This window comes from Chamaea fasciata, unplaced genomic scaffold, assembly GCF_029207755.1.
Source record: "Chamaea fasciata isolate MVZ Bird 193981 ecotype frontalis unplaced genomic scaffold, bChaFas1.0.hap1 SCAF_5, whole genome shotgun sequence".
In the NCBI taxonomy this organism is placed as follows: Eukaryota; Metazoa; Chordata; class Aves; order Passeriformes; family Sylviidae; genus Chamaea; species Chamaea fasciata.
Genome location: NW_027094090.1, coordinates 58,762,466 through 58,789,630, shown reverse-complemented (window position 1 = coordinate 58,789,630; position 27,165 = coordinate 58,762,466). Strand labels below are relative to the sequence as shown.

At 42.2% G+C, this 27,165-nt stretch overlaps 1 protein-coding gene across 1 annotated transcript in view; it reads right to left on the bottom strand.

The window, feature by feature from the left end:
- Positions 1–19,868: 19,868 nt before the first annotated feature.
- IPO8 (importin 8) overlaps positions 19,869–27,165 on the bottom strand; it is a 47,308-nt gene continuing 40,011 nt past the window's right edge. Inside the window, exons 24-25 of the mRNA XM_066183886.1 lie at positions 27,031–27,147; positions 19,869–26,341 (exon numbers count right to left, since the gene is read on the bottom strand). Coding sequence (XP_066039983.1) covers positions 26,244–26,341; positions 27,031–27,147 — 215 coding nt within the window. The 3' untranslated portion in view covers positions 19,869–26,243. The remainder of the gene's footprint in view (positions 26,342–27,030; positions 27,148–27,165) is intronic.

The window sequence follows — 27,165 nt, the reverse complement described above, 5'->3', positions numbered from 1 at the left end:
TCAACTGCAATTACTTGGAAGAGCAGAGCATGAAGCATTCAAATGGCTCTCAGTGACCCAGTTAAAATTCACAGATCAGTACTGCAATTTGGTTGCAAGCATTTCAGAGACTTGAGGATGTGGGGGCTCTATCCTGCTCCCAGCTTCACTCTACCCTTGATGCTCTCATGCAGCCTAAAGAAACAAATACATATCCAAAACACTTTTGCCTTGAATTCATTTCCTTTAGGTTGAGACCTTCCTCAGGCTTTATTAGGGAACACCAAATACTTGAGAGAGCAGGTGAGCTTTAGAGATGTGTCAGAGTATCATGTAGTCATTGGTAATATCAGGTAGGAACTATTTACACTGGCACTGAAAATTCAACTGCTGTGCCACATTATTGTGAAGTAAAAATGTATTATATCAGAAAACAGAAATGAAATCTCACTATTTGCTATTATATAAGAGTGGCTTTGCTGAAGGAGGGACTGGTCAAAGTATCATCTAAATTCTGAGAGAAAGTTAATTTCTTTTTTCCCCATTTATTAGAAGAGGCATATTCGAGATACACCAAGAAGTCGAGAGAGATAGAGTTGTTAGTTTGAAAACAGTGTCCTTCCCCTGCAAAAGGGTAGTAGAGAACACAGTCTGAAGGACCTCATGAAACTTTGCCTTCAAGAACCCCAAGCTGTTCGACTTCTCCTAAAAAAAGTCTCTCACCATTACCAAGGAAGCAGAGGTGACCAAGCTGAAATCTTTTCCCTCTCTCTTTCATCTCCTTGTCACTAGCCTTGCTATTTTTAAGGGGAAATGCAAATGATGGAAGCTTACCGCCACTGTAACACCCCTGGCAACACAAGGTAATACAAGCAAGAAGGGACTCCAGGAACTCCAGCCCCAGACTTCTCAGTGGGAACCACAGGAATAACCTCATCAGCTGACAGCAACAGCGAAGGCTTGTTTTCCCTGTGGTTTTTCTGCTAGTGGAAAAGCAGCTGGATGTATTTGGCAAACATTGCATTCTCAGTGCAGTAACACACTGTGGCTGAATTCCCCTTCTTTCCAAGGCTGGCTTCAGGTTTCATTTCTTTTTTTTCCCTTCCATATCCACCCGCAGCCACTGGCAGGGTCTGAAGGAATCCTAATGCAGCAGTGAAGAGTGTGACCTTTCCTGTAGCTCAGCAAGAATGGGCTCCAAATGAGATAAGCAGCCTGATGTTCTGCAGGCACCTCCGTGCAGCTCTCTGCCACTGACATCACTCGGGGAGCAATGCCAGCTCCTCTGACAGCTCCTGGCCACACTCATCTCATAGAACCTGTGCTCTCCTCCCTCTGCTCAGCTCAGCAGGCTCTTGTGCTGCACGTTTTAATTGCCTTTGCAAATGACAGATTGTCTGATACCGAGGAGAGCTGTGAAACAGTGACCTGCCTGCTGATGCCCAGGTGGGAAAGAATCCATCAGCTTCTCCTTTTGTGGTAGTTTGAAGGTGTTCCCACTTCTCCACCAGCCATCTACACCAACCCTCACCAGAGGGCTTTGCCCTTTTGCTTGTACCAGGGCCACACAAGTGAATAATCTGAAGTTTGGGGTGGGTGAGGTGATGAGAGGGCTCTTCAGGGGGGCAGGAACACATGGTGGGGCACAGGGGCTCACAGGGAACTGGACAGAAAACTTCCACAGCCCCATTCCTTTCCAGCTACTTCTGATCTTCTCAGCAGACATGTACCACAGACCTGTCTACTCATACAGAGACTGGGAGACAAGTAAAGGAGTGGGAACCACTAGTGAGGGAGCTGGAACTGCAACGATGGTATTTTTTTTCCCAAAATCCATTTTGGGAAAAAAAAATGGTAATTATGATTACAAGGCAAAATTAACACACCTCCTATGAAATGTATTTAAGAAGCAGCCATTCAATATAAAGCAAGAAGTCATGTCTGAAATCACTCATTTCTGAAAAGAGTTAACTTTTTAATCTGTAAGAAAGCCCTAATGACAACAATTAAATAGAAATATTAAGAGTGAAAGAGTCAACCTCTTTGAACACAGCGCTTGCATTCAATGATGGCAGCGTGAGACACAATGCATAGCAAAAAGACATACCCAGGTGTTCACAGGTTTAGGTCTGTATCTATGCTGCAAGAGTTGTAGGCCACACATATTTCCTTTGTAAGAGATTATGAACAGCTGTAACTTGACTATCTTAACAGTCTGATAGAGAAATCTCATAACTTAGGAGAAGATTTAATACAGGAGCACTAGATAAAAGGGCAATCAATATATAATAATAGGGAGAACAGTTAGTCCAACTATTCCATTAAAAGCAGCACTACCTTCTGCATTTTCTCAGGGTCTTGCAGAGTTGTGTTTTGGTAATATTCAGGGCCTCCAGCCTCTCTGGGTACTTCTTCAGCTCTGCATCTCTCTCAGGTGAAAAACTTTTTCCTCAGGCACAGTAGGAATTTTCCCTGGTACAAGTTGTGCCCAGTGCCTTCTGTAATTTCTCTCTGGGCACCTCTCAGCAGCTCTGTTGTCTCTGCAACCCTCATTATGTACTTCAAGGTAACCATAAGGTCCCACCTGAGTCTTCTCTTCTTAAAGCTGAACAAAGCCATCTCCCTCAGCCTTCCCTGAATATTTGAACTCCTGCCTACTGACCACACTAGTGGCCCCTCACTAATATTGCTCCAGTTTATCAATGCTTTTATCAATATTTTTAGGAGCCAGAACCAGATGCATTACACCAGGCATGGCCTCACAATTTCTTAACAGAGAACAATCCCTGCCCTGACCTGCCAGCTGTGCTGCCATTATTGCACCTTGTATCTGGTGTGGTTGGCTCTCCTTGCTGAAATGGCACATTTTTAACTCATTAACTCAGCTTCATGTCCATCAAGACCTCCAAGTCCTTTTAGTTTAAGCTGATTGCCAGCCAACCAGTCCCCAGCTTGTACTGCTGCGTGAGATTTTATTTCACAGCTGCAGGAGTTTGCCTTCTTACATTTCATGCCTCTGTCATCCAATTCCTCCAGCTCGTTCAAGTCCCCCTGAATGACAGCTGCCTTGCCCTCCAGGATATAGTATTCCCAATATACAAAATAACTGGAAGCAACATCATGGAAGAAATGCTAGTCAGCCTAATGGTACTGTATAAACTGAGAATGGAGCAGGACTGAAGCTCTGCTATATTCACCCTTCTGCTGGAAAACAGCCTGTGCTGCTGTCCTTCATGGGGTAGTTGATGCCCTTACTTTTCAAGATGAAACAAAGGATGATGCAGTTTACAGAGGAAGCTTAGAGAATTCCTCTGAGAAGCTTTAGCAAGGACTAGTAGAATTAAGGTGCCTTTTTATCTCTACCTCCTGTCCCAGAAATCAAAATTATTAGCATAGCCCAAAGCATGAAGCACATCATGCAATCTGGGAAAAAATATTTCCTGAACTTTCCTGTGACCTTAACTCAGTCACATAGGTCAGGCAGCAAAAACGAGCTGCTTAAAATAACATCTAAGCAGAGCTTCCCTGCATTTGTCCATAGTGGGGAAAAAAAAAAAAAAAAGGAAAACACCAAACAGCTGTATTTCCTCTTCAGAGCTGCTTATTCATTCAAATAAAAAGACAACAGCTAAGTAGCAACAAGCAAGAATTAAGGAGAAGATAATGCTGCATTCTTAGTCACACAAAACCTAAATACCTATTGCTTATGGCAAAGGAGAAAGTGGATCCTCTCCATGAGCTCTGCTGACAGCACTATCTACACCTTCCCCTAGCACACACAGCAGTGGTTTTGACTCAGCCCATTTGGATTGTCTCCCACATTATGTTGAAACACCATGAAGGAAATCAATGTAAATTAATTATTAAATCCATTAAAAAGAGTTGAGCTCATGCTCTAGAAAAATCAGAAGAAAATTAGAAGAAACTTACCAGCTTGAATGGAAACGGTGCAGCTTCCAGTGTTGAGAACTGGAAGGCAGGAAGAGCAACTGTGAGGACTCACCCATCTGAAGATTGACAGCTTTATTGAGCAGCCAAAAATCACCTTGAGGGTCAGCCCCAGCCCAGCATTCATGCTCTCACAGCTGTTGAGCTGAATAGATCAGGAAAATCCCACCACTTTCCAAGCAAGATCACAGTTTTTCCTGAGCTCAAAATAGAGTAGGCTCTTTGGATCCAGGGTCTTGCTGATACAAGAGAACTGGCACTGCATCAGCTCCACTGGGTACCTTGCCTCCACAAATGGCAGGGACAACCAACCATGGTGCTCAGGAATCTGGGATACCCTGCAAACTGTGTGTCAGAAACCCTTTGCTCCCACCCAAGGTAGAGCTCATCTCTGCAAGAAACAGGTTCCTGACACCTGTCTCCCACCAGTTTCAGGATTCAGCAGATTCCTGTCTCCCATGGCATCTCTGCTGTGAGGAGAAGCTGCTTTTGGCTGCCTTCTCTTGAGAGTGTTCCCTGCTGATTCTGCAGCCTCAGCCCCTTTCCAAGGCTCCTCATGCCAGAAGCACTGTACAATGCAGGGTAGGAGGCAATGAATAATTTTGCTACTAAAAAAGCAATTTCAATTTCCTTGAAACCCCAGGATGTCTGCAAGCGGTTTTCTCCAAGGAAGAAACCATGACCATAAATCTCATCTTCATCAAAACAAACTTCTTCCTTTAGAGGACCTCCACTAGCAACAGCCCTTGCCAGCCTAAAGAAAAGAGATGCTGCCACAGAACCCTTCAGAGACAGAGTTTTTGGCAGTCAGGTAGGATATCAGAAATCCCCTTCCCTAAATTAGGACTGCGCTGACTGACTTCAGTGCCCTTGCAGTACTGTGTCAGGTAAATGGGAAGGCTTTGGAAACTCCCTATTTTGTGGGACAGGAGAATGGCTGCTGTCACAAAGCCCCATGAGTTCCTGTCCTGAGATTTAATAAGCAGGACTGGAAGGTTTCTGCTGACTTTTGCCAGTCTTTAATATTCAGTTCCTACAGTAGAAAACAGACCTTCTGTTGGAGTCAGGATCAAGTAGTTTTGCTCTAGTTACCCTACAGTGTTTCATCAGAATAATCTTTTATCACATGGTCATTTCCTTGGGGTTCCTGCTTCCTTGGCTCTTCCCTGTTTGCATATAATCAGAGAATCTACCTTGCTTTCCAAAGAGTACTTCTTTCTCTCCAGAGGGCAAGCTAACCTTCTCATTTCTTTATTTTCACTCAGTGAGCCATCAAACCCAGGGACCAGAGTCTGTGTAGTGGAAACTCACTGACATACTGGCAGCTAGACCTGCCTGAAGTGGTTGGTTTGGGGTTTTTTTTGTCTTAGTTTAACTGCTGGGCCCACTTTACTCTTTGGGTGAAAACTACACCATGTAAGTGCTATGGGCTTGTGGTTCCTGGGACGGAAAAATAATCAGCCTGACCACAGAGAAATGACATTGGCTTGTCAGGCATTTCCTCTCCTCAACTCCACATATCCTTTTGTTACAAAAAAAAAAAAAAAAAAAAAAAAAAAAAAAAAAAAAAAGAAGGAATGCCAAAATGGGAAAGCAAGCCCTTGTTCATCTGAGTTCACTTACCTGCCAAATCCGTAAGGAACACCCATGTGTTGTTCCCTCCAGAGTGCAAAGCCACTGACTTTGCTTGGTCTCTGCTCAACAGCCACCCCGAAGGATCCAGAGCAAGTGGCAGAGGCTCAATAAAATAAATGTGCCTCACTCTGAAATAGAGATGGCAAGATGAGCTGGCGAGGAAGAAGGAGCCAATTTGTCTCTGGCCCCCATAAAATCCCAGATTGTGTTCTCAGTAATATGATCAGATTTGGGGCTAGATGATCAGATTTGGCAGTTCTAAGAGAGTCCATCTGCCAGCACTGTAATTGTAAACACAACCAACATCTGAATATAATAATAATAATGATAAAAAGCAATGTTACCATGGCCCACACCCACTGGGACATCTCATTTTTTCTTTGGCTTTAGGATAAAGGATGATGAGGATGTTTGGACCAACAGCTTCATTTCAGCCAGTGTTTCTGATAAGTCTGTCACCACATTTGTGTCTCAAAAATATTAAGCATAACATAGGGCTCATTCCTAGACGATATATAAGCAGCTTGTTTTCCTCATTTCACCACATATCTTATTTATATATACATTGTAAATAGATAGATACCACACACAGAGCACATCCATAGAGCCTGATTTTCCAATGTTATGCCAGGTTTATGATCTTGTAATTCCACAGACTTAAATGAGTTTTACCAGAATAAAGCTGGTTCTTAAAAGGAAAGATATATTGTGGACTTGCACATATTACTTATGCATCCAACCAGAAATGTTAGTACAGGCAGACACCTGGCACAGATGAAATAGTTAAATCTGCCTCCTACTCCCTTTCACAAGACCCTGATTTCAGTTGCTTGCAACTGTCAAACATTCAGTGTTCAGGCAGAAATTTTCCCTGTAATATGCCTGCCTCAGGCTAAGTAGTTTTCAGAGAGTTTCAGCAAAATTAGCCCAGCCACTTGGAGGATGAATTTAGGGAAAACCAGAGTGTTTCACTAATATTAAGAAAGGCTTTGCCTGCCTTATTTAGAAGTTCTGAAGCTTCGAAGCAAGGCTTTCAAACATTGAAAGGAAGCACTGAGCTGTACCAGGAGTGGATGTGCCGCTGCCTTGGAAATCTGTCCACAATCCAAAAGAGACGTGCCCAAACCCAGCAGTTCACACTCAGTTGTTTCTGTGCACCAGGCCCTCATTCACCCACGTGGAGAGGAGATCTCTGTGCTCACACAAGGCATCATCACACAGCAAACTCCCACCGGGTGTTTATAGCACCATTTACAAGGAGTGATCAGTGCTGAAAGTGTTCTGGGACACAAGCACGTCCTATTTGCTCTGCAGGCTGCAGTGAACACAGGCTGATGATTTCAGAAGGCCGGAGCTGGTAGCTGGGCAATATGGACCAGCAGACTTTGGAGAAGGACAGAAGAAGAGAGTGAGAAACCTGCCCTAAATTGAGGTTGTGTGGTTTTTCACTTGCTGTTTTTTTGGGTTTTTTTGTTTGTTTTGTTTGTTTTTTGTTTTGTTTTGGGGTTTGTTGTTCTGTTTTTTTTAATAAACAACTACCAGCAATGCCCTGGTTAGCACTGCCAAAAAGTCCCTTCTATTGTCTTTGCTTAGGCAGAGCTGCATTAATTTCAGCTGCTTTTCTCTAAGGAAATACAGAAAACACTGCAGAACGATGTAGCTGGTACACGAACCATCTTTAGACAACAAAGAAACAGCAAAATTTCAGCAGCATCAGGCCTCTGGAGTTCAAAGGTCTAACAGCCCACCACCAATTTAAAACAGAACCAAGAACCAAGCAAAGATTTTCTGTAATTCTCTGCTTCTGGGGGTCAGTGTGACATAAGATGACCCAGCAGCACACACGGATGTCACCTCTCCCTTGGTGACAGCATCTAGATAGTGCAGGTAGAGAGAGGTGACCATCTTCACAAGAAAGTGATGATGGACAGGAGCTGAGACAGGAGGGATGTCTGTGGATCCACTCTTTCACAGCAACTGGAATCAAAGCTCATTTTCTCTAGAAGAGCCCTGGAGAACTGATCTGAAGAAATCCCTAGCAAAGAAGGTGACCCACCTTCTTCTATCAGTTGGCCACAAAGACCAGCAGTTCCCAGACGTTGCAGCCCAGTGGTGTACAGTAAACCCACAGCACACCCTCTCTTCTTCAAACAGGATATTCCACCTTTAACTTACATTTAATTTGATGTTTAAGACAGCTTTTGCAGATGAGCTGCTGACCACTCACTACAGCCGCTGACTGACATGGGCTGCAGACCACCCTGCCAGAGAAAACAACTTTTCAATGCTCTGGCCGCATACTCTTAACTCAAGTGGAGGTCTCTGCTAGATAGTCTAAATAGTTCAGCCATTTTGCTGGCCCCTGTGATGGTACATATGGTTCCGTATGCTGGGAAAGCTGTCTTTTTCAATTTGCTCCTAAAACTAAGTGTATGAATTTATACACAAACCAACGCTAAAAAAATATTAAGGTTGCAGTATCAAGCAGTTAAAAGCCAGGAGCTGGCAGACAATGTCTTGGTCCCACAAAAGAGAGATCTAAATAAATGTGATTTGATAGCCAAAAAATGCTTTCTGGGAGACAGGCTAGATAAATAGAAATAAAAGAATGAGGCCACTTTGTCTGAGAACAGCTTCTTAAATCATGATCATCTTTCCAGACCATTTCATTCACTCCTTCCTAAACTTCTGCCAAATTGCAGCTAAGTTTAGCCTGAAGATTTCACAAAAGGTTAATCTTAGCACTTGAGAAGTGAGCAAAGTTTGTGTTTCACAGGTGTTTTTCTTAGATCATTTTGAAGAGTTATAATGGTGTAAATTAAGTACCTTAAATTTACCACACTGGAAAGCTGCAGCGCTACATCATCCTTCCTGCAATTTTTCTTCCTCTATAAAGATGACATAAATCCCTGTGGTGGGTCTGCTACAGTGTTGGACTCAGCAAGGTGAAATCTGATTTCAGCAGAAGGAGGAAAAAAGATTTCTGAAGGAATGTGTTTAGGGTTCTGCAAACAACCCCATGTCCCACTTCTGCCCCCTGTCCTCTGTCATCAGACACACCCCAAAAAAGTAAGAGACATCTTTAGAAGCACTGCTGAGAACCCATCAGAACCCAGCCCACAGGAGACACCAGTCAAAAGGCTTTGAATACTGGGCAATACCTGGGAGGTTAACAAAATAAAACCTCCCAAAACACACAACCCCAAGCCCACCCTCCCCCCTACCCCAAATTTTAAAATGTGGTAAAACCACAAAGAATTTATATGAAATCAAAACAAATTCAAACCTTTTTCCCTGATAAGAACTCCTACAAGCCCTGCAGCAGCCTGTGTCCAACAGGCTTCACAGAGGCTTATCTGCAGGCCAGAACGGGCCACTGAAGCAAAAACCCTTGAAAACTGGTGACCCTGCTCACACAGATCTTCTTGTGGGGATGAGCAGGATTTCCAAATCCCAACCTGGTTAGAAACTTGTAGAGGAAATGAGTACAGGAACAGCACAGGCTGCCAAAGGTTAAAGTAAAAGGACCAAACTGTAGGACAGCCACAGCTTGAGGCAGGGGTGGGAGTAGAAAGGAGAGGGTGATGAGTAAAAGAAGGCCCATTTAAAATGGGTACAAGTCTCAGTCCTACCTGTCAAGTTGTGTCTTTCACCAGTAAAGGCTATGGGGTTTTTTCCTCAGGAGTGTTTTCACTAGACCCCCAAAAGTGCAGACATCAGTGCAAGCAAGATGATAGCTCTGGAAAAGGGCCAGCAGAGTTCAAAGCCCTTGGCTGGAAACCTAAGCAACACTGACAGGCATTGAGGGAAAATTTATGAGGTCCTGATTGCTAAAAGCATATGTTTGGGATCTAAAAAAGTAACAATTATGCCACCCACATTGCTTATTCTTTTCTTGTCTGAGGAGTTTTGGGCTAACACGTTGAAACGGAAAACAACCTGAGCGCATTTTAGATAGGATTTATGGCATTCCCAGACTGACATTTAGAACCATGCCTTGCAGTTGAGCATACTATTCAACAAGCCACCTGCCTCTATAAAATGGCACTATTTGGGCTCACACTTGGTTTTCATATAACTCAAAGCAACTCCAGTTCTTTCAGCTCCTGCCTTTTATAGGGATGTTTCACGGCACACAGCACTGAAAAAGACAATTTGTAGAAAGTAAAGGTTAAAGTCTTGTGTGATTTGTCTTGTTCTAAAGCAGTGGAAAGGGGCATGTGAAACCTGCATCCCAGTAAAGATGCAGGACTGACCCCCAAATTAATTGTTGCTGGCTTGTGCAACTAGAAAACCTGTGAGGAACCCAGGATAAAACACACTCATAGTGAAGAGCAATGGAACACTGGGTGGGGTGACAGGTGGCATTAGCTTTTCATACCTGGAAGTTGCTGAGCCTTTCACAAAACACCAGAGGTCCCCGATGGGGCTCTGTTTGGCTGTGTGGATTCTTCTTCAGAGTAAGTCCTGCAGAAAAGAAGCCATCCTGCCACGTCCATGGGAGCAAGCAGTGACCCAAGCATGGGATGCAGGGAAATAGAGGCATGTCAGGACTGCAGGGTGCTGGAGTGTTCAGACTGCACAGTCCCTGCACACCACACCACAGGCCCCAAAATCTGTCTCCCTTGAGTGCCTCCATGCTCCTCAGAAGAAATGAAGGCAGACAAACTTCTGCTCAAGGGCAGCTGCAGCAGCAATGGCTCCAGAACTGCTTGTACAAAGCATCTTTGATCCTGGCTACATGCTCAGGCAGCTTTATTGGAATCATGGCATAATTTAAGACTGAAAGGGAGGTGTCTTGGGTTGCAATATGTAACCAAAAATGTACATTCTATTTTCCATCTATTGAAACCAGCTGGGGAGGTATTTTTTCTTTATCTCTTGTACAACCCATTCCTCGTAACTCTGGGGGGGAGGGGGCAGGTGTTTTCTGTTAATGGGCCAGCTGTTAAAACAGGTGGGGCAGTGTTCTTCTCTCTTCCATGACCCATCCTCCCTCTGGGGGATATCCTCTGTTAATGCGCCATTAAGGCTCACCCCATGACTGATACAATTACATCATCCCATTGTGAGATACCCCACGCAGTGGCAGGAGCCAACCAGCTCCTACCTAGATAAAAACTGAGAGTCAGAAACACCAGGGCAGCCAGTTTTTCCATGGGATTTCCCAGAGGAAGACTGGACCCATCTCACCACTATTGGACCCTGCTACAGGATCATCTCTACTCCAACAGAACCACATCTGTTACTCCAGGAGGATTTATTTGGACTGCTTTCAACGCCCTGACCAACAGGGTGTCAGGTTGTATTTCTGACTCTGTCAGGGTTTCTAGGATTTTTGTTTGTTTGTCTGCTTGGGTTTTTTTTGTACTACTACATTTGTATTCTTAATATTCCTAGTAAAGAACTGTTATTCCTATTCCAATATCTTTGTCTGAAAGCCCCTAATTGCAAAGTTATAATTTGGAGGGAGGGGGTTTACATTCTCCATTCCAAGGGAAGGTCCAGCTTTCCCTGGCAGATACCTGTCTTTCTAAACCTAGAGAGGAGGTCTGCAGGTCATCTAGGCCAATGTCCTGATCCAAGCAGGGCCAACTACATTAGGTAGGTCTTGCCCTTGTGCATTAGGATGAGCACACTGCCACAGCTAGTCCATTGCCTCTAAAGATCACAGAGACACTACCTAGACATGTTCTCTAAAACACAACGTTTTCTACACAGCCTTAGGGTGTGGATTGTGATGGGCAGCAGAAGCCATTGGCAATTTTACTGCATAACTGTATCACAGTGAAGCACAGAGAGAGCTCTCCATCAAACTCTCATTCCTTTGATAATGCACAACTGGCAATTTCCTGCTTTGCAAGGAAGGAAAAGCACTTACGATGTTTCCCTGCAGTCTAGGCACACCAGAGACCAGTGAAATTAGGTGGTGAATAGCTCTGGAAAAGGAGTGATATGTTGACACCATTGTCTCTCTCTAAAATCTCCATGTGAATAATCAGATCAGAAAAGTAATATTTCATAACAGAGACATAACAGATATTGCTCTGCTTTAACAAAGTTCTCTTCCACTTGACAGAATATTCTTGCCAGACAATCATATCTTACTTCATTTAAACATTATGGTGTCTGAAGGTATCAGGTATATTCCTGCAACCACCATCAACAAGGCTTTAAATACTGCAGAGAACAGGGAAAATAAACCTGTGCCTATCACCTCATGCAATCAAACCTAATAAAAGTTTTAGCCTTTTGGGACTGAAAAATTGACAAATTGGTGACATACAGAATGAAAATCATCTTTATAGCTAGCTGAGATCTGCCTGACCTGATCTTCCTAACATGATCACAATTTAAAAAACCCAAAAAATCACGTGTACATCATTCTTGAAGATCACAGGATGAAAAATTATACATTAGGCGTCCTCAGGCACAACTTTTTATGGGAAACACGTTTTGCATTTTGTCACAGATTTATAAATGGTTGTACTCCACTCTTGGAGCTTTTCCTCTACGGTTGACTCTCCCTACGCCGAACACAGTCCTGGAGGCAAAGACTGGGTGATGGCACATCAATTGCTGAAATGAGTTCTTGCTTGATGCAGGCAAGATAAGTAGCCTCCTTTGTACAGCCATTACTTGAACATGTGGGAAAAATGAAGCAGAGATTTCTAGAATCACATGAAATCTAATATATAACAAAAAATAGGCCCATGCTAACAATACTCCTGAGGACAAGCCCTTATGCTGAAAGTAAGACTGTTGTAGATGAAACATCACCTCCATCCTGCAAGTGCAAGGAACAACACATACAGAAATAAAGCTATTATATATCAAAGGCTGCAAATCAACATTGTGACTCTTACAGCCAAAGCTTTGCTATTCTGAATAAAGGCATTCTGTCATTCCCTAAATTAAATTGAAACAGGACCCAATGCAAGATAAATGTAGGAACATAAGGGAAAAGTATCCTAGACTACTAACAATGGCTTTTCAGAAAGGTGCCAGAAGGGATGATTGACAGAAGTTACAGCATCAGAAAGCATGTGTTTAGAAATCTAGGATCTTCTCCTTTCACATACTTCTTCCTTGGATGATCAGTTGGCCTAGGAAATCAAGGTGATGGGTTGAGATGGGTGTTGAGATTGTGAGCTTGACTGCCATACATGCTGTGTCAGAAGAAATCCAAGAACACATTCAAGTGAAAAATAAATCTATCTTATTCTAAAAAGGTCAAATCTCTAAATGCTACTCACCTACAGAATGGTACAGCTGAGCCAAACATAGAGCACCATGACAGAAGTATGTAATAAAACCCATAGCACTGTCTTTTGCTATCAGCTTCCCTAGGAACTGCTGGACTCAAAGCAGCACTTCAACACCATCAGAGAGATTGCACCCATTTAAACAATCACACCTCACAAAGAGCTCTTAGTACTACAAAACTTTAAACAAATTCAACATGTCTGTTAAGTAATGAGGGACACTCTTCCTTTCAGTGTCACTCCTGACTGTCTCTCTCCTGCTTTCTGGCTCCTGGAACAAGTCAGACACATGGTGAAAAAAATACTTCAAGCCAGTGGGTGGCACTCAGTACTATATGCTGGATGTGTTGCTGATAGTTTGAGTACATCAGATATTTTTAGCTACTGTGAGCAGTTCTAGGCAATCAAGTATTGTAATCAAGAGCAGACAGAAGCTCAGCTACATCAGTTCAGTCAGGATTTTAAGGATTCAGGTTTTGCAGCTCTGTCAGTTGATGTGCTGGGATGGTATGAGAGGAGTTGCTCCTTGGTTTGGTGTAGCCATTTTCAGCAAAACTTCACAGGCATTTTCAGAAGAATCATCTTCCTGAGAACTCTCCACTGTGCCCAGCTTAGCAGTTATTTCTGTAATAGCAGCTTTCTATGAGGAAATAGGAAACGTGGCTTTAGGTGGAGATATTCAGTTACCTGCCGTGGTGAAAATCCCTGGGTTCCAGCGGGCCACGCCATTTGTGAAATAACACAGAGACGTTACAGGCAGGAAGATTACAGAGCAGTCCATCTTCTTGAGACGAGGAAAGAAGGGAACAGAGGCAGCCCCGGCGCAGTGCGCTCAGTACCGCGGACAGCGGCACGGCCGCTCCCGCGCTGCCCACGCGTGTCCGGCACTCACCTTCCCCCTCCCTCCCTCCCTCCCTCCGAGCCGGCACGATGGCTGCCACTCTGCCACACCCCAGGACAGGCTTTCCACATTTTCCCCCCACCATGCGTGTCCCTTGGCTGGACACACACGTGGCAGGCTTCGGCTTTGTGGTGGAGATCTTGGTTTGATACCAGAGGGAAAGCGTTTCCCCCGCTGGATTTAGGAGTTACAGATGTGTTCTAAATTGGAGAAAGAACGGGCTTTGTAGCTGTATTGATAGCTTTCCAATAATTTTTCCCTAAACTTAGCTACACCTGTGTATTCCCCCTTCCTCAATGCCACATTGTTCTCTAGACTCTCCCACAGCCCAGTTTCCTACCTGGCTTTTCAGTCCATCCATAAAGAGGCAATACATTGTACAAATAAACATTATACCAATTATATATTTTATAAGTATATTCAAACCTCTCATGAAAGGATCATAGCAGAGAAGTGAAGTCTGATAGCAAAACTGGAGACTGGGAAGACACAGTTGGTCTGCCTGCGCATCTCTATGCTACGTTTTGAGCAATTTCAGGGTCAGGAATGTGCCTATGCTTTCTCTGACAGTATCACAAAGTAAATGCCAGCAGGTGTCTTTCACAACCCTCAAAAGCCAGTACTTCGCTAACTTTTTTCCTTCACCAATATGCTCTGTCTTCTTGGAAAAGAACATGGGGGTCACAACCCATCTCCTTGAAACCGCCGGAGGTCCCTCCGTTCATCTGGTTCTCTCATGCTTAGATCTTCTGTCAGAGAGATACCTCTTTTCTCCTGTGAATAATAAGCCACCTGCTTCCCTCAGCAAGCAGAATGTACCAGACTCCTGCTGACATTTTGCAGTCAAAAAAGCCACTGGCTTCTCATGTGGGTTCTCCCTTTACATCTTCCCTTCCCCCACAGCTCTATAGTTCCTGGTGCCACAGAAGTCAACAGTTCAGCTTCTGGCCTGCTCTGAGCAAGTGACATACCCTTGCAATAGAAGCCAACATTCCTTGAAGCAAGCTGTGGTTTCCAGAGTTAAAAAATGCATGGTAGTGGGACTCATGCCTAATGCTTATTGCTTTTCTTGCTCATTTCCTTTCAAATGCAAAGGCTAATTATCCTCTGCTGGAAGCAGTGCCATTTCATTCAAGATTATTGCCATTATCCCATTTTGAACAAGTCAAGCACCTGCCCTCCTAATGATCTCTGCCCATACAGGCCAACCAAGCTATTCTGATACCCTTGAATTTCCCCTGCCCATCCTACAGAAAGAGCAGAATGACTGGCTGGATAAAGTTCTGAGCTCTCTTCCTTGATCTCCAAGCTGGCTGTGCTTTGGGCAGCAGGCTGACTAGGAACCTCCTAAGCTCCCTTCTAACTTGAACTAAGTTCTGGTTATAAGTCTTCAAGGAAGGATAGTTATAGAAATTGATAGAAAATTCAGCTCTGTAACATATTCCTTCAAGGGCTCTGTTTCCTTTCTTTAGGGCTTTCCCCTAATTCTAAAAGATCTAGACACCACCTGCCCAGGGGCTCCACTACTTCAGTAACTCAGAATCAGAACCTTACATACCTTTAGGTGCTTCTGTCCCACAGAGGTCCAAGCTCTTCATGCCAATGGCCTTTTTTCAACGTCCTACAACTTTGGTATTCATACATTGTCTTTCAGAGAGCTGAAGTGCTGACTTGAATGCCCCCCAACTTTCCTGAACGCTGTAGCATCATTTACTTGGGCTAGAGAATCCACAGTAAAAAGCAAAATTAAAAAGCACCAAAATGTCATGATAAATGGTGCAATTAAGGCAACACAACACACTTTAACTCAAGAAGAGCTATAGCTCAGCTCCTGGGCAAGGAAAGGTTCTAATTTACCACGGCAAGACAAAGCATGTGCATCAAATTAGTCATGTTTCAGAATCTCTCTTATGCACAAACATCAGCAAAACTGACTATCCACTTGCACACAATCAGCAAACAAGATGTGGAGACTTTTATTCTCTAATTACTGTAGGTTATAATCATTCTGAGTGTTTCTCTTTCCCCTCAAAATAAACCCACATTAGGGCTGCACTCACATTAGCAGAATTCCCCACCCAACATGGATGGTTCATTTCCCTGAGTTTGCTTCATGAGAAGGAAGCAGGCTTTGCCAGAGGATGACTTCAAGCATGTGGTGCCTTAGGAGCTCAACTCAGGCTATCCCTCACCCTCCTACAGAAACCTAACAAGATAAGCCTCCTAATCTAAATTAGGAGCCTAAAATTAGGTAGTGTGCTTTTCTCCTTATCTACCTATTAGCATTCCATATCCTAGCGCTCATCTATATATCTTCAAAGGTTCACAGTTGCTGATTTTTGCCCTCTATTTTTTCCTCAACCAAAAGGGGGATATTTTTTTAAAAAAGTAAGAAAATGTTATTGTACAAAATTATGTTGTGAAACAGAAACCATTCAGAGAAGGATGAAATGCATCCCTGTGGTTTAATATAGCTTCAAAAATTCTTTAGATTATGAACTGCTAGTGTACTGTTAGGCAATCTCCTGCAGCAGAACAGATCTTGGACTCAGGTGTCCCATGACACAAGTGACCTTGGATGAAAGCCACAAAAATGGCAACAAAATGGCAACAAAATAAACTAGCACACATCCTTTGACATTAAGTAGCTCGTGCTATATTTTCCTGCAGCAATACTGTCATAAAGTAAAATCCAGAGTTAAAAGTCAACTACAGCTCCATACCCCCCCCCAAAAAAGTAGAAGCAAATTAAATCTTCCCCTGCCCAAAACTGGAACAGAGCAAAAATATGGAGATATTTTAAATAGAAATAATAAGTGTTTACAGTTTATAAGCAAAGCAATACTCTCTTTTTTTTGTCATAGTTGATCTTGGATGTGTTTGCCTCATGTTTTCTGCATCTTCCCCAACCTTCAGTACAGTTACAGGATTCTATCATATAAGGATTTGGGCCTAGATTCAGTAATTTGGTCCTGAAACACTGAAAAAAATGCACAAAATATATTTGAAAACATTTTACATGAAACTGTATCCAAAGAAAGAAAAAGAACAGTAAGAGAATCTCATGATCCATGCTTTATGGGAGTATCTATTGACAGAAAAATCTAGCACCATTTCACAGTTCTTCCTAATTCAGCAGATCAGTCACAAACCCCCAAGAAGGGCACGTGTGAGAAGAGGATGGAGGAATCCAGAATCACAATTAAGTGAGAAGATTTTTGTGTTTCCAGAAAGCAGAAACTGAAGATCTAAGACAACATCCTGATGCTCTGGAAGATCACTGCACTGTGAAGCTACAGAACAGAGAGCAAAGTGAGAGGGTAGCAAAGCCTAATGAGAGCAGACAGAGATAAATACAAGCACTCCTTCTGCAACAGGCAGCCAAGCATGATTTGTGACCAAAACCAGCTGCTACTTTGGCCACACAATGGCAGTGGTTTGTGTATCTTGTTAGAAGAATATCAATCACCAATAGAAAATCCCATTGAACAAAAAATCAAATGAGCCTTCACCAGACTTAAGAAGAAGGAACCACAATAACTGAGGCAGCCTAAGACTGTGCAGAATTCTCTTATTGACAGAACAACCTTTGGCAGCCGGGAAAGTTCCTTTAGAACCTCCAGCCTGGGGCTCTGGCAGCCCAGGGGTCCAAAGTACTTATAGATCAGAGGAGCACAAGAGGAAAGTATCTGCAACCTCTTTACCTTAGTCCTACCTTCATGTAACCAGTAAACCTTTTGATTAACAATGCATTGGGATAAATATTCTGTAACTGAACATCTGGAGTAGTCACTCTTCCTTACAGTGATTTCCATGCTTGCTGTTCCAGTGAAATTAATGTTTAAGGTATTTCTTGTGCATGGATTCCCCCTTGGCCAGGTTGGCTTTTTGTTTTTCTTCCATCACAATGGTGCAGACAGATTCTTGTCAGTTTTTCTTCAAAACAGTAATAGAAACTGAGCTAATCACGCTGTTCACCCTAACTGAGTTGATTTTTGTTTGGCAGAATTATGATCCTTGTCACACTGAGGAGTAGACTCCATGTCTCTGTTTAATCTCACCTCACGCTGACACATTTCTGAGTGGTCTATACATAGCAAAGGACGGTGATAACCGCTTCAGTCTAGTGCACAGTCAGATGCACTGTTGGTGTTCTCCAATTACTCTCCTTGCAGTTTTGTTTAACCCCCTGCATCCTCCAGGAAGATCCTTATGGCAGCAGGAACATGAGGCACAGGGTCTGCTCTCCCTGTGACGACACAGCTCTTGCAGAGCACAGCCACAACTGCTGCTGAGAGCCCAGTGCCAGCCCCATGGCTATGCTTAAATCCCTACACAGAGGGGCAGACATTTGGCCCCATTACCACACTTTGCACAGCAACCTCTCAGGGCAGGCAGGTGCGAGGCAAGGTATGTTGTGTAAAAAGGACACTATGGAATATTTCTATTTAACAGAAACTGCTTAAGGCACCCTTAGTTGTTGCAGTTGCATATTCTGCTCTACAAGATGCTGAGAGTTAGAAGGCCAATGTATTTAGTAAAAAAGGAAAAAAATCCATTATTCATATACTGATACGACCTTTCCATACTCTATATTTTGCTTGGAATCTCATTTATGTGACTGTGGAGAGTTTTCCTGATGTGCACACAATACCACGTAGCTTGAGCTCTGCCAGAAGAAAAAAATCAGCAGGAAACTTCATGAAATTGGGTAAAGTCCCAGTAATTTAATCGAACGGGTAATTAAATTATTTAAATTGTTCGTTTAATGTACCTGGCAACAAGAGAAAGCAAACACTGATCCCATTTCACCCTTGCTGGGGACCAAATGAAACAAGTTACCATTTTAAGAGACTGGGAGCTAGAATTCAGGTTAAGAATGTGATTCTAGTTCAAAAAGATCAACACTGTCAGAGGGCAGGAGGCAGCGTAGGAACCAAATATTTACTTTGGTAACAAATACACTCTTTAGAGCCTGTTACAAGTGGCAATCACAACCTACAACCTCAGAACCAATCCAGGATGTTTGTTAATACCTGCAGAGGAGCTTCCCAACCTGCACCCTCACACATGACACAGATGATACCGCCAGTCATCTGGAGTTCTGCTTCCAATCCATCAGGTTCACTTCAAAGCCTCAAGGGGAATTAGCAATTGGGATGTCATTCATCACCTTGCTGAGAACCACTTTTTCTCTAGGAGAGCTTGTCCACAAGCAATCCACACAAAATATAATTAAACAGTGTCATTGCTAGACAGATTAAAATTTCAATTCAATAGTGGAACTCTCGCTGTTGCGGAGCAATTTCATAAATTAAGTATGTTCCGGCAGAGCTTCTGTGGAAGGTATTAGCAGTGATCCAAACACCAGGACCCAGCAAAATGCATGAGTAAAATTGTAGCTCCATTAGAGCCAACAGCAAAACTCCCAGGCACTTATACAGAAGCAGAATTTTGATTTCTCATGCCAGCTGCAGCACGCTGCTGCGGCTTTGGGCAAACTATACTAATTCAGCCTCCCTAGCTAAAAAACGTGGACCACTAAGCACAGCTTTTAGAGAGGCAGATACACAGAAGGATGTGGAGGACACACAAAAGTGGCCCATACAGTAAAGGGCAAGCATTTTCAATCAATGCAATTTAGCAAACAGGCGACTTCAGTAACTCACCACCAGAGAAATATGCCCCAGATACACATACCAGGCTTGCATTTCCAGCCTGGAAAATTCATTTCTTGTCCTTTGGAAGCCTGGTAGAAGTGTCTTCTTTATGAACTCCATGCACAGAAGACTGGCCGAAGCTCTGGTGCAGATGACTATCTTCACTAGTTTGATATTTGGAGAATTGTGTTGGGGTATTCTGTGTCAAACACCAGTTATGTTCTTTCACAGCCATGTGTGTAAGTGAACAATTGCCTTCACAAGCCAGAGATTAACAAACACACTGCTATACAAATGGACATATTAACTCTGGATAACACACACATTTGTTTAAAATTAATTCTCGGGTGTTCTTGCAAAGAAGTTTTATGGCTGTATGAAAAGCAGCTATAAAATGAGATTTGGCTCCTTGGTAGGTGACATGTTACATTTTTTAAAGAAATATTATTCTTCCCATATAAATGCACAACAGATGTAACATTCGACCTAAGCAATAAGATTTATTACTGTTTTTAAAGCAAATTCAGCACAGCTTAAGAGAACACTGTACAGAATTCTTTAAGCCAGGGAGAGGTTCTTCTTGTCACCAATGCATGCTTTGCATTTGACAATTCTTGCCCTCAAAGCCAACCCACAGTTTAGTATTTCAGGCTTTCTACAAAGGTGATGATCCTGCAATTCAATCCACTAACGTAGCACATAGCAGGCTCCCTCCAGTCACAGCAGTCCTGGGCTCATCTCTTTGCTTTAGTATCAAAACATACGTGCATGGTCTCTTTGGTCTCTTTTTGAGCCCCCAAAACATTTCATGTGATTTTTGTTAGGCGTTATTCCAACAGCACATGCAATCCAAAGCAAGTGTCACATGTTGTTTGGCAATGAAAAAGTAACAGTACGGCTCTGATCAAAGAATGTGTCTTGCTTATATTGTCTTACATTAATTTACCTCGTGCACTTTTGTATAAATATTTACCGTTTCATATTTTCTTCAGAAGCCATCGTTCTTCTGTTTTCTAAAATTAACCTGCTTATGCATAATCTTATCTTTTCAAAGCACTGTTCTCCCTTTTGTAAGTTCATTTCCAAGATCTCTGTGCATGGAAAGTGGTAAAAGATGGATATGTGTAACTTCACTAACAAACATGTTGGAAGTACCTAAAAATGAGGAACAGTTCTTCGATAAACACCTTCAATGGTAAACAGTTCTGTGAGAAATGAACAGTCTCTATGTTACGCAGAAATTTTGCATTTTGTATAAGGGAATGAAACATGAAAATTAAAACATACCTGAGAATAATATTAAAATCTCATTTCAAGAAATTTTTTGTGGCTCAACAGCTTTAACTATCAAGTAATTTTACAGTTCTTGCATTTCACTTCATGTAACATAATCCGGATGGTCCAGCAGGCAGCCCCTGACCAACACTCTCTCAGGTGAATCCTGCAGATGACACTGTTGTATTCATGTTGGAGAAATCCATGTATCTGAAAGTTCAACTCCTACCCAACCATGAACAGAGCGAAACACTTAAACTGTGAACCTCTATTCAGCCTACAAAGAGAATTCTAGCATTAATATACCACTTCCACCTTGTTTTTCTGTTATGAACAACTTGCAATCAAAATCCTTTTCTGAGCTCAAGTTCAAAGCACCACATGAAATTTGGGGCTGCCCAAGCACATCCTCTTCCCAAAGGCAGGCATGAGACGAAGTTCTTAGATGCTTCTCTAGAAGACGTAGGCAACATTGGGAATGCAGCAGATCTCAGATCATGTCAAAAGCATCCCCTCTATTTAGATGGATCCTTTCATCACAACCACATATGCCTGCAGATTCTCTCTGAATTGGTGTTCCCCGAAACTCTTCTAGTCCAAGAGTAGTTCATCTGCCAGGTCTCTAGACAAAGAGCACCTTTAGTAGCCCTTTAGGAGGTATGCTGATGATCTTAAAGAAAGATTGTAATCCCACTGATTGTCTCATATTGGTGATTACATATCTCTCAGGACAAGCAGTTTCTAGACTTTTTAAAGGGATGCATCTGACTTCTGCCAGAGAAAAATCACATTAAGACTTCATCTTTCATTAATGGCTGTCAGTCAGGGTACCATACCGATAATGCATATTGTACTTGAAGAGTATCTGCGTGGATTTACAGTGAGTTTCAGAAATAGATCCATGGGCCAGGAAAGTTTCTGCCTGTCTAGTGCCCAAGCACTGCTTTAATTTTCTTTCATTTTACACTGGTTTTCCCTGATTGGTTTTACAGAAGTAGTAGTAGTGAAGAGGTGTCCAAAGCAAGCAGCTTGGCCTTTTCACACATCCTCTTTATGATACAGTTTTATGCTGAGATTTTCTGGTATCTGGAATAGTGTCTGGCTTCCTTAAACATGTGTACTACTTCCTTAAATGGGAACGTGTGTACTACTACTGTATCCCACCCAAAGGAATGGGTTAAAACCTGATAACCTAGAGAAAAGAATGCTATTTTCACTCCTAAGATCAAGAAGTTCATAGCCATGCCTGTTCTATACTTTTCTGCAGTGAGGGAAAATCGATTCTCTGCCAACCTGCAGAGACAGCCTCTTGGACTTGAAGAATGTCTTCAATCAGAGACAGAGATCCTTGAGGAACTGACCACCAGTCTGCCAAATATTAACCAAAGATTGACTGGGGCACATCTCAGAATGAGGACTGAGTACTCCACTACACAGTGCATTTTTGCTTGTCCTTTGAGCAAATTTCAGTACAAGGTGTGGGGATTCTGAAGTGCCCATATTAAGGAGTAAATCACAGAGAGGCTCATCAAACCACAGGCACAAGTGAGGGGCTTTTGAAGTTCTTATCATCTGTGTATGACAAATGACAGACTGTTCTACAGAGAGAAACGCAACTGACAAATTGCATTGCTTCAAGAAAAAGATTTTATAAAAATTGTTTAAGGTTTACCTTTTCAGGTATTTTGAAAACTCCCTGAAATATCCAATAATATTGTGGCTAACGAAAGAAGAAAAGGAGGAAAGAAAAAGACAGAAAAGTATTCTGGAAACAGGACAGTTAATCATTCATGTTGTCTACAATTCCTTTGGCTCAAGATAATCTCAAGACAGACTCTGGCTTTGTAGCAGGAAAAAAATCCTCTACTGTCTTACCATCTCTCCTCTACAATGTATAATGGAATCCAGAGTCAGAAACTACCAGGACTTCACAGGCAAAGGGCATGTCCTAAAGCAGAGCATTTCATGGCTCCCTGACACCTCACAGGCAGCCTTTTTCCCTAAAGCAAAGAATTGCACAATACCATTTTGTGTGACATTCTTTAAATATTTTGACTTAACACTCCCAAAGCACATTCATTTCAGTCAGATGGCGCACATGTGGGTTTTGGGGAATTGTTGAGATTTGGAGATTTTTAACCTTTTCCTCAGCTTGATATTCTGCACTCTTTCTGGAAGTGGCTATTGTGATTAAAGATTCTGCTTTGTAATGAAAGCAAGCAATGTACTTCAGTGCTGAAAGAGACAGCAAAGAGAGGCAGCCAAAACATGTGGTGATTCTTACTTGCCTTTCACAAGTGACAAAATAGCATATGCAGTTCAACACGCAGGATCAGTTAATTTTATCTGGAAAAGCAGCTTATGTAAGTTCCCACTTGCTATGATTACAACCCCTGTAACACTAACTTCCTATGTAAAGCCACCGTGGTGCCCATATGGATCATCTTCACGCTTTGGGAATACGGGCATGGGGCAACATAACTCACCAGTTATCATCAGCCTTTGTTTTATTTTGCAATACATTCAGGGTTCTCTGTCCTTCCAATGGCAAATACACCACGCTTGGTTGGCAGTGATGGCATCTGATAATTCCACGATTACCTCGGCTTCAAAGTGAGACAGTAGATGCACATTTGTGTTACTCTCCCTTTAATGTAGTACAAAGCTGGACACAGCTCAGAAAGAAACACCTAAAATCCATTACCTATTTATGTTCATGTACAAATGGGTATTTATCATTTTAAAAGAGAACCATATGTTAAAATGGAGGCCAGAGCCCAATAAATCTTTTTGGATGAAAAACCTTTTCAAAAAAAAAGGAATAAAATAATTAACATTTGCTTTTGCCAGTAGAAATATTTGCTCATGAATCTTCCGGGAAGGAAAAGGCATTTAACCTTTTTACATGCCATTCCCTCAGACATCTCTGACCCCACTGCCAAATAGACAACGAAGATTCCCGACTCCACACTGCTGATTAAACTCTTGTATGAAACATCTGGATGAAATTTTCTTGGCAGTTGATTTGAAAAGTACACAAGAAGCAGAACTAGGGAGCAGCCATAGTTCAGCTGAGTGACACCAAGATGATGCTATACAAAAGCAGATTTTACCTTGAACACATCAACTCCTAAATATTAGCCTGTGACTGTGCAAGCAACCTCATTAGCAGAAGAAAAATAAATCCATCTTCTACTCTGCATGCCAGTATAGAGAAGGCAAATAGGCTTTGAAAGAAACACAACTTGACAATCTTGTTTCTTTTAATAAAATAATAAACGACTTAAACAGAGTTTACCTGCCTAATACCTAACTTCAGTTGACAGGTAAGAGAGAAGTCATCAGTGCCCTTAACTTCCAAATATAATTTCTTAAATTTGTGAACTATTTCAAAACTTCTGTCGTTTCTGATAAACTCCCCAACAAACTGGATGTATTGGTTTCCTACTTACTGTCTCAGTCAATACAGTCCCAGGCCTAAATTAGCAAGTGACCTGTAATTTTCATAACCTGACATTCAAAATAAAGGATATTTTTGGCCCTCTGCTGCTTGAACCTAAAGAGCCTGTCCAATGCAGCTCAACAGACTGCTCCCTTTTGGAAATACGAAGCCTGGAATTCTCACAGTTTTCTGCATGTACAACAGCCTAAAAATGAGACATTTTCACTGTTGCTATCAACCGAGCAGCATTAGTGAAAAACCTACATGAACCAGCCCAACTTTACTCTGTAGCTGCTGGGGAGAGGAAGGCAAATAAAAGAAAGAGGAAGCAGCAGCACAGAAACAGCCTTAGAATCTGACACAAAGGTACAGGAAACAGGAAAGCGTAGGGAACGTTCTGCCCCACAGCTGTTAGGCTAGGAAAATTCCAGAAGGAACAGGCAGAGATCCTCTGGCCTTTTCCAGAAGCCAAGGCACAGAGTGCTTCAGATTTATCAGACTCAACCAGAATGAGAAAAATGAAAGCTTCAGCACTGCACAGGGCCAGCAGTCTGTAATTTATTGTAGTTGTAGAAAATTTGATGGGGTATGGGAAAGGCTTTGACCTTTTATTTGGGCCACTGCTGTAAAGAAATCAATTATTAGTATGTGTTTAAAACTCACTGGTGAGTATTTTTAAATCATAAAGAAATTAACACATAGAGACAAAATCTGGTCTAAACATTTTATCTCCAATCCAAAGTTCACATTCTAAAGCACCCCTACTGCTTTTTGCTACACCACTGTGATCCCAGCAGACCTAAAGGAGGGGCACCTATTGAAATTAGTACTGCTATCACTTCCTCTCTAAATGAACTTTTCCACAAACACCTTGTTCTACAGAACCCTTTAGGTTGGAAAAGACCTCTAAGATCATCAAGTACAACTGTTAACCCCGTGTTCACTGCTAAACCCTAAGTGCCGCGTCTATGTTTCAGGGATGCTGATTCTTCCCACTTCCCTGGGCAACCTGCCCCAATGTGTGACCACCCTTCCCATGAGGAAATTTTTCCTAATATCTAGTCTAAACCACCACTGGTGAAAGCAGTCTTCAAAATTTAGGAAAAAAAATATGTCATATAAAGAAATTTCAGCATGGAACAAGAATAATCAACTGTAATGCAGACCCGAAATACAATCACAGAGTGTAACAGTAAGAAGCAAGTTTGAAGCTGTTCTTCTTCTATCAAAATAAATAAAATATTGCAAATATTTTGTACCACATTATTCAGTACTACCACTGGAATGGTAATGAATGAATAAAACCGGAAGAGATTATCCCATGTATAATCCAATATTCATCAATAATAGCGGAAATAATTTGTCATGTAGAACATCTGCAAGAGAGGGCCAGACCACTTGTCCAGGCAGGAGCTAATACTGATGTAGATTTAGCGTAGTCACCTGCCAGGCAAGCCATTTTAACTCAAGTGAGTTGAATTCATGGCTAAGACAAATAATTTAAGACTACTGCATCAAGGGAAAACCTGCCATTTTGTTAAGACCCTTTGACATAACCAGTGTATGCTTTGCAACTCCAACAAACACCTCCCTCTACACATTTGGTCTGCACCAAATAGGGAAGGCGTGCTAATATTCTGAATAGAGCAATTTGTATGCAACCAACAAACAATTAAACCGAGCAGTAAAAAGCAGGTGATTGGAAAACATGGAACCAAGGCTTACAGTGTATCAAGAAATGTCCTTACACTTAAAAAAATTATAATGCACTCCAAAATCCATTTGTTCAGGCAATCCATGTACAACAGAAGGCACTGTTATCCATATGAATCTATCAATTCTGCACAGCAAAAACCTGAGAAGTGCAACTCAATTAGATGCAGCCTGGCCCCTCCCGGTCATCCAGGTTCCTTGAGGACAAACGTTTCCTTTCAGTCCATCAACTTATAAAAACACCACAAGAATTTGTACATTACTGTAGCTGGTTAGAAAGAGCATTCTGGTGGGGGAAGCACACCGCTATTTTCCAGAAAACCTTCAGCAGCATTAAATTATCCTTCCCTATCACTCAGAAGTCACGATGATTTCAAGAAAATGTAATGATGAGACCCTTCCCATTGACCTTTGTAGCCGATCCTTCAGTTGCCACCGGGAGTATTTCCAGCAAAATTAAATGCTGTGATCAGTCCTTTGTTGTCAAATGTGTAGCCACTTTGTTGTTCTATTGTCTTAGTCTCTAGAATTCAAAGAAAAAGGATATGAAAAATAAACTATAGAGAACACCTTCGTCGGAGACAATACAGCTCAGCTAAGAATGCAAAGTTATGGAAAAAACTCTCAGCTGAGTCCAAATTTCATTCCCTAAATGCAATGACAGGAATAAATTACACTCAGGTTTCCTCTAAAGGCATAAATGTGCACTCCTCTACAACATAGTTGAGAGAGTAATCCTCTACTGAATCAGTCTATGCTACATTATTCTGCATTCCTTTTGATTAAAAATGAATTTATTTTCCATGATGCAAGCTTTCTACACATCTAAAACCTCACACTAACTGCAAAGGCAATATTAGTAGTTAAAAAGTTAGAAAACTGTTTAACACGTAATAATTTATAGTAATCTTCATCAAATGCCTGGCTGCAGATAGATATTGCCTTAATTTGTTCTTCATTTCAAAAGTCAGACTGTGTAAAACTAGTTCATACCCTGTTCAAACAGCAGCACAAGTCAGCGGGAAGACAACTAATTAGAAACAACAGTAAACTTACTCTGAATAACACACTTCCAGGCAAAGAAAAATGTAATCATGATATCCTGCTCACGCTTCCTAGAAAACGTTAATTAGCACAGAGGTTGTTGTTACAGATTAGAAGCATCTCCAGCATCTATTCAACAGCTGAAAGGGGCCCAGGGAAGTGACTCACCTGCAGCAGTTCTCCGGTGCTCTGCTAATGTGTAAATCTCCTGCAGCTGTTTCTTCTGATCCTCACTCAAGGGCGCGGTCAGGGAATGGTACCAGGCCGCATCCCGGCTCTGCACCGCTGCCAGGGCAGCAGGAG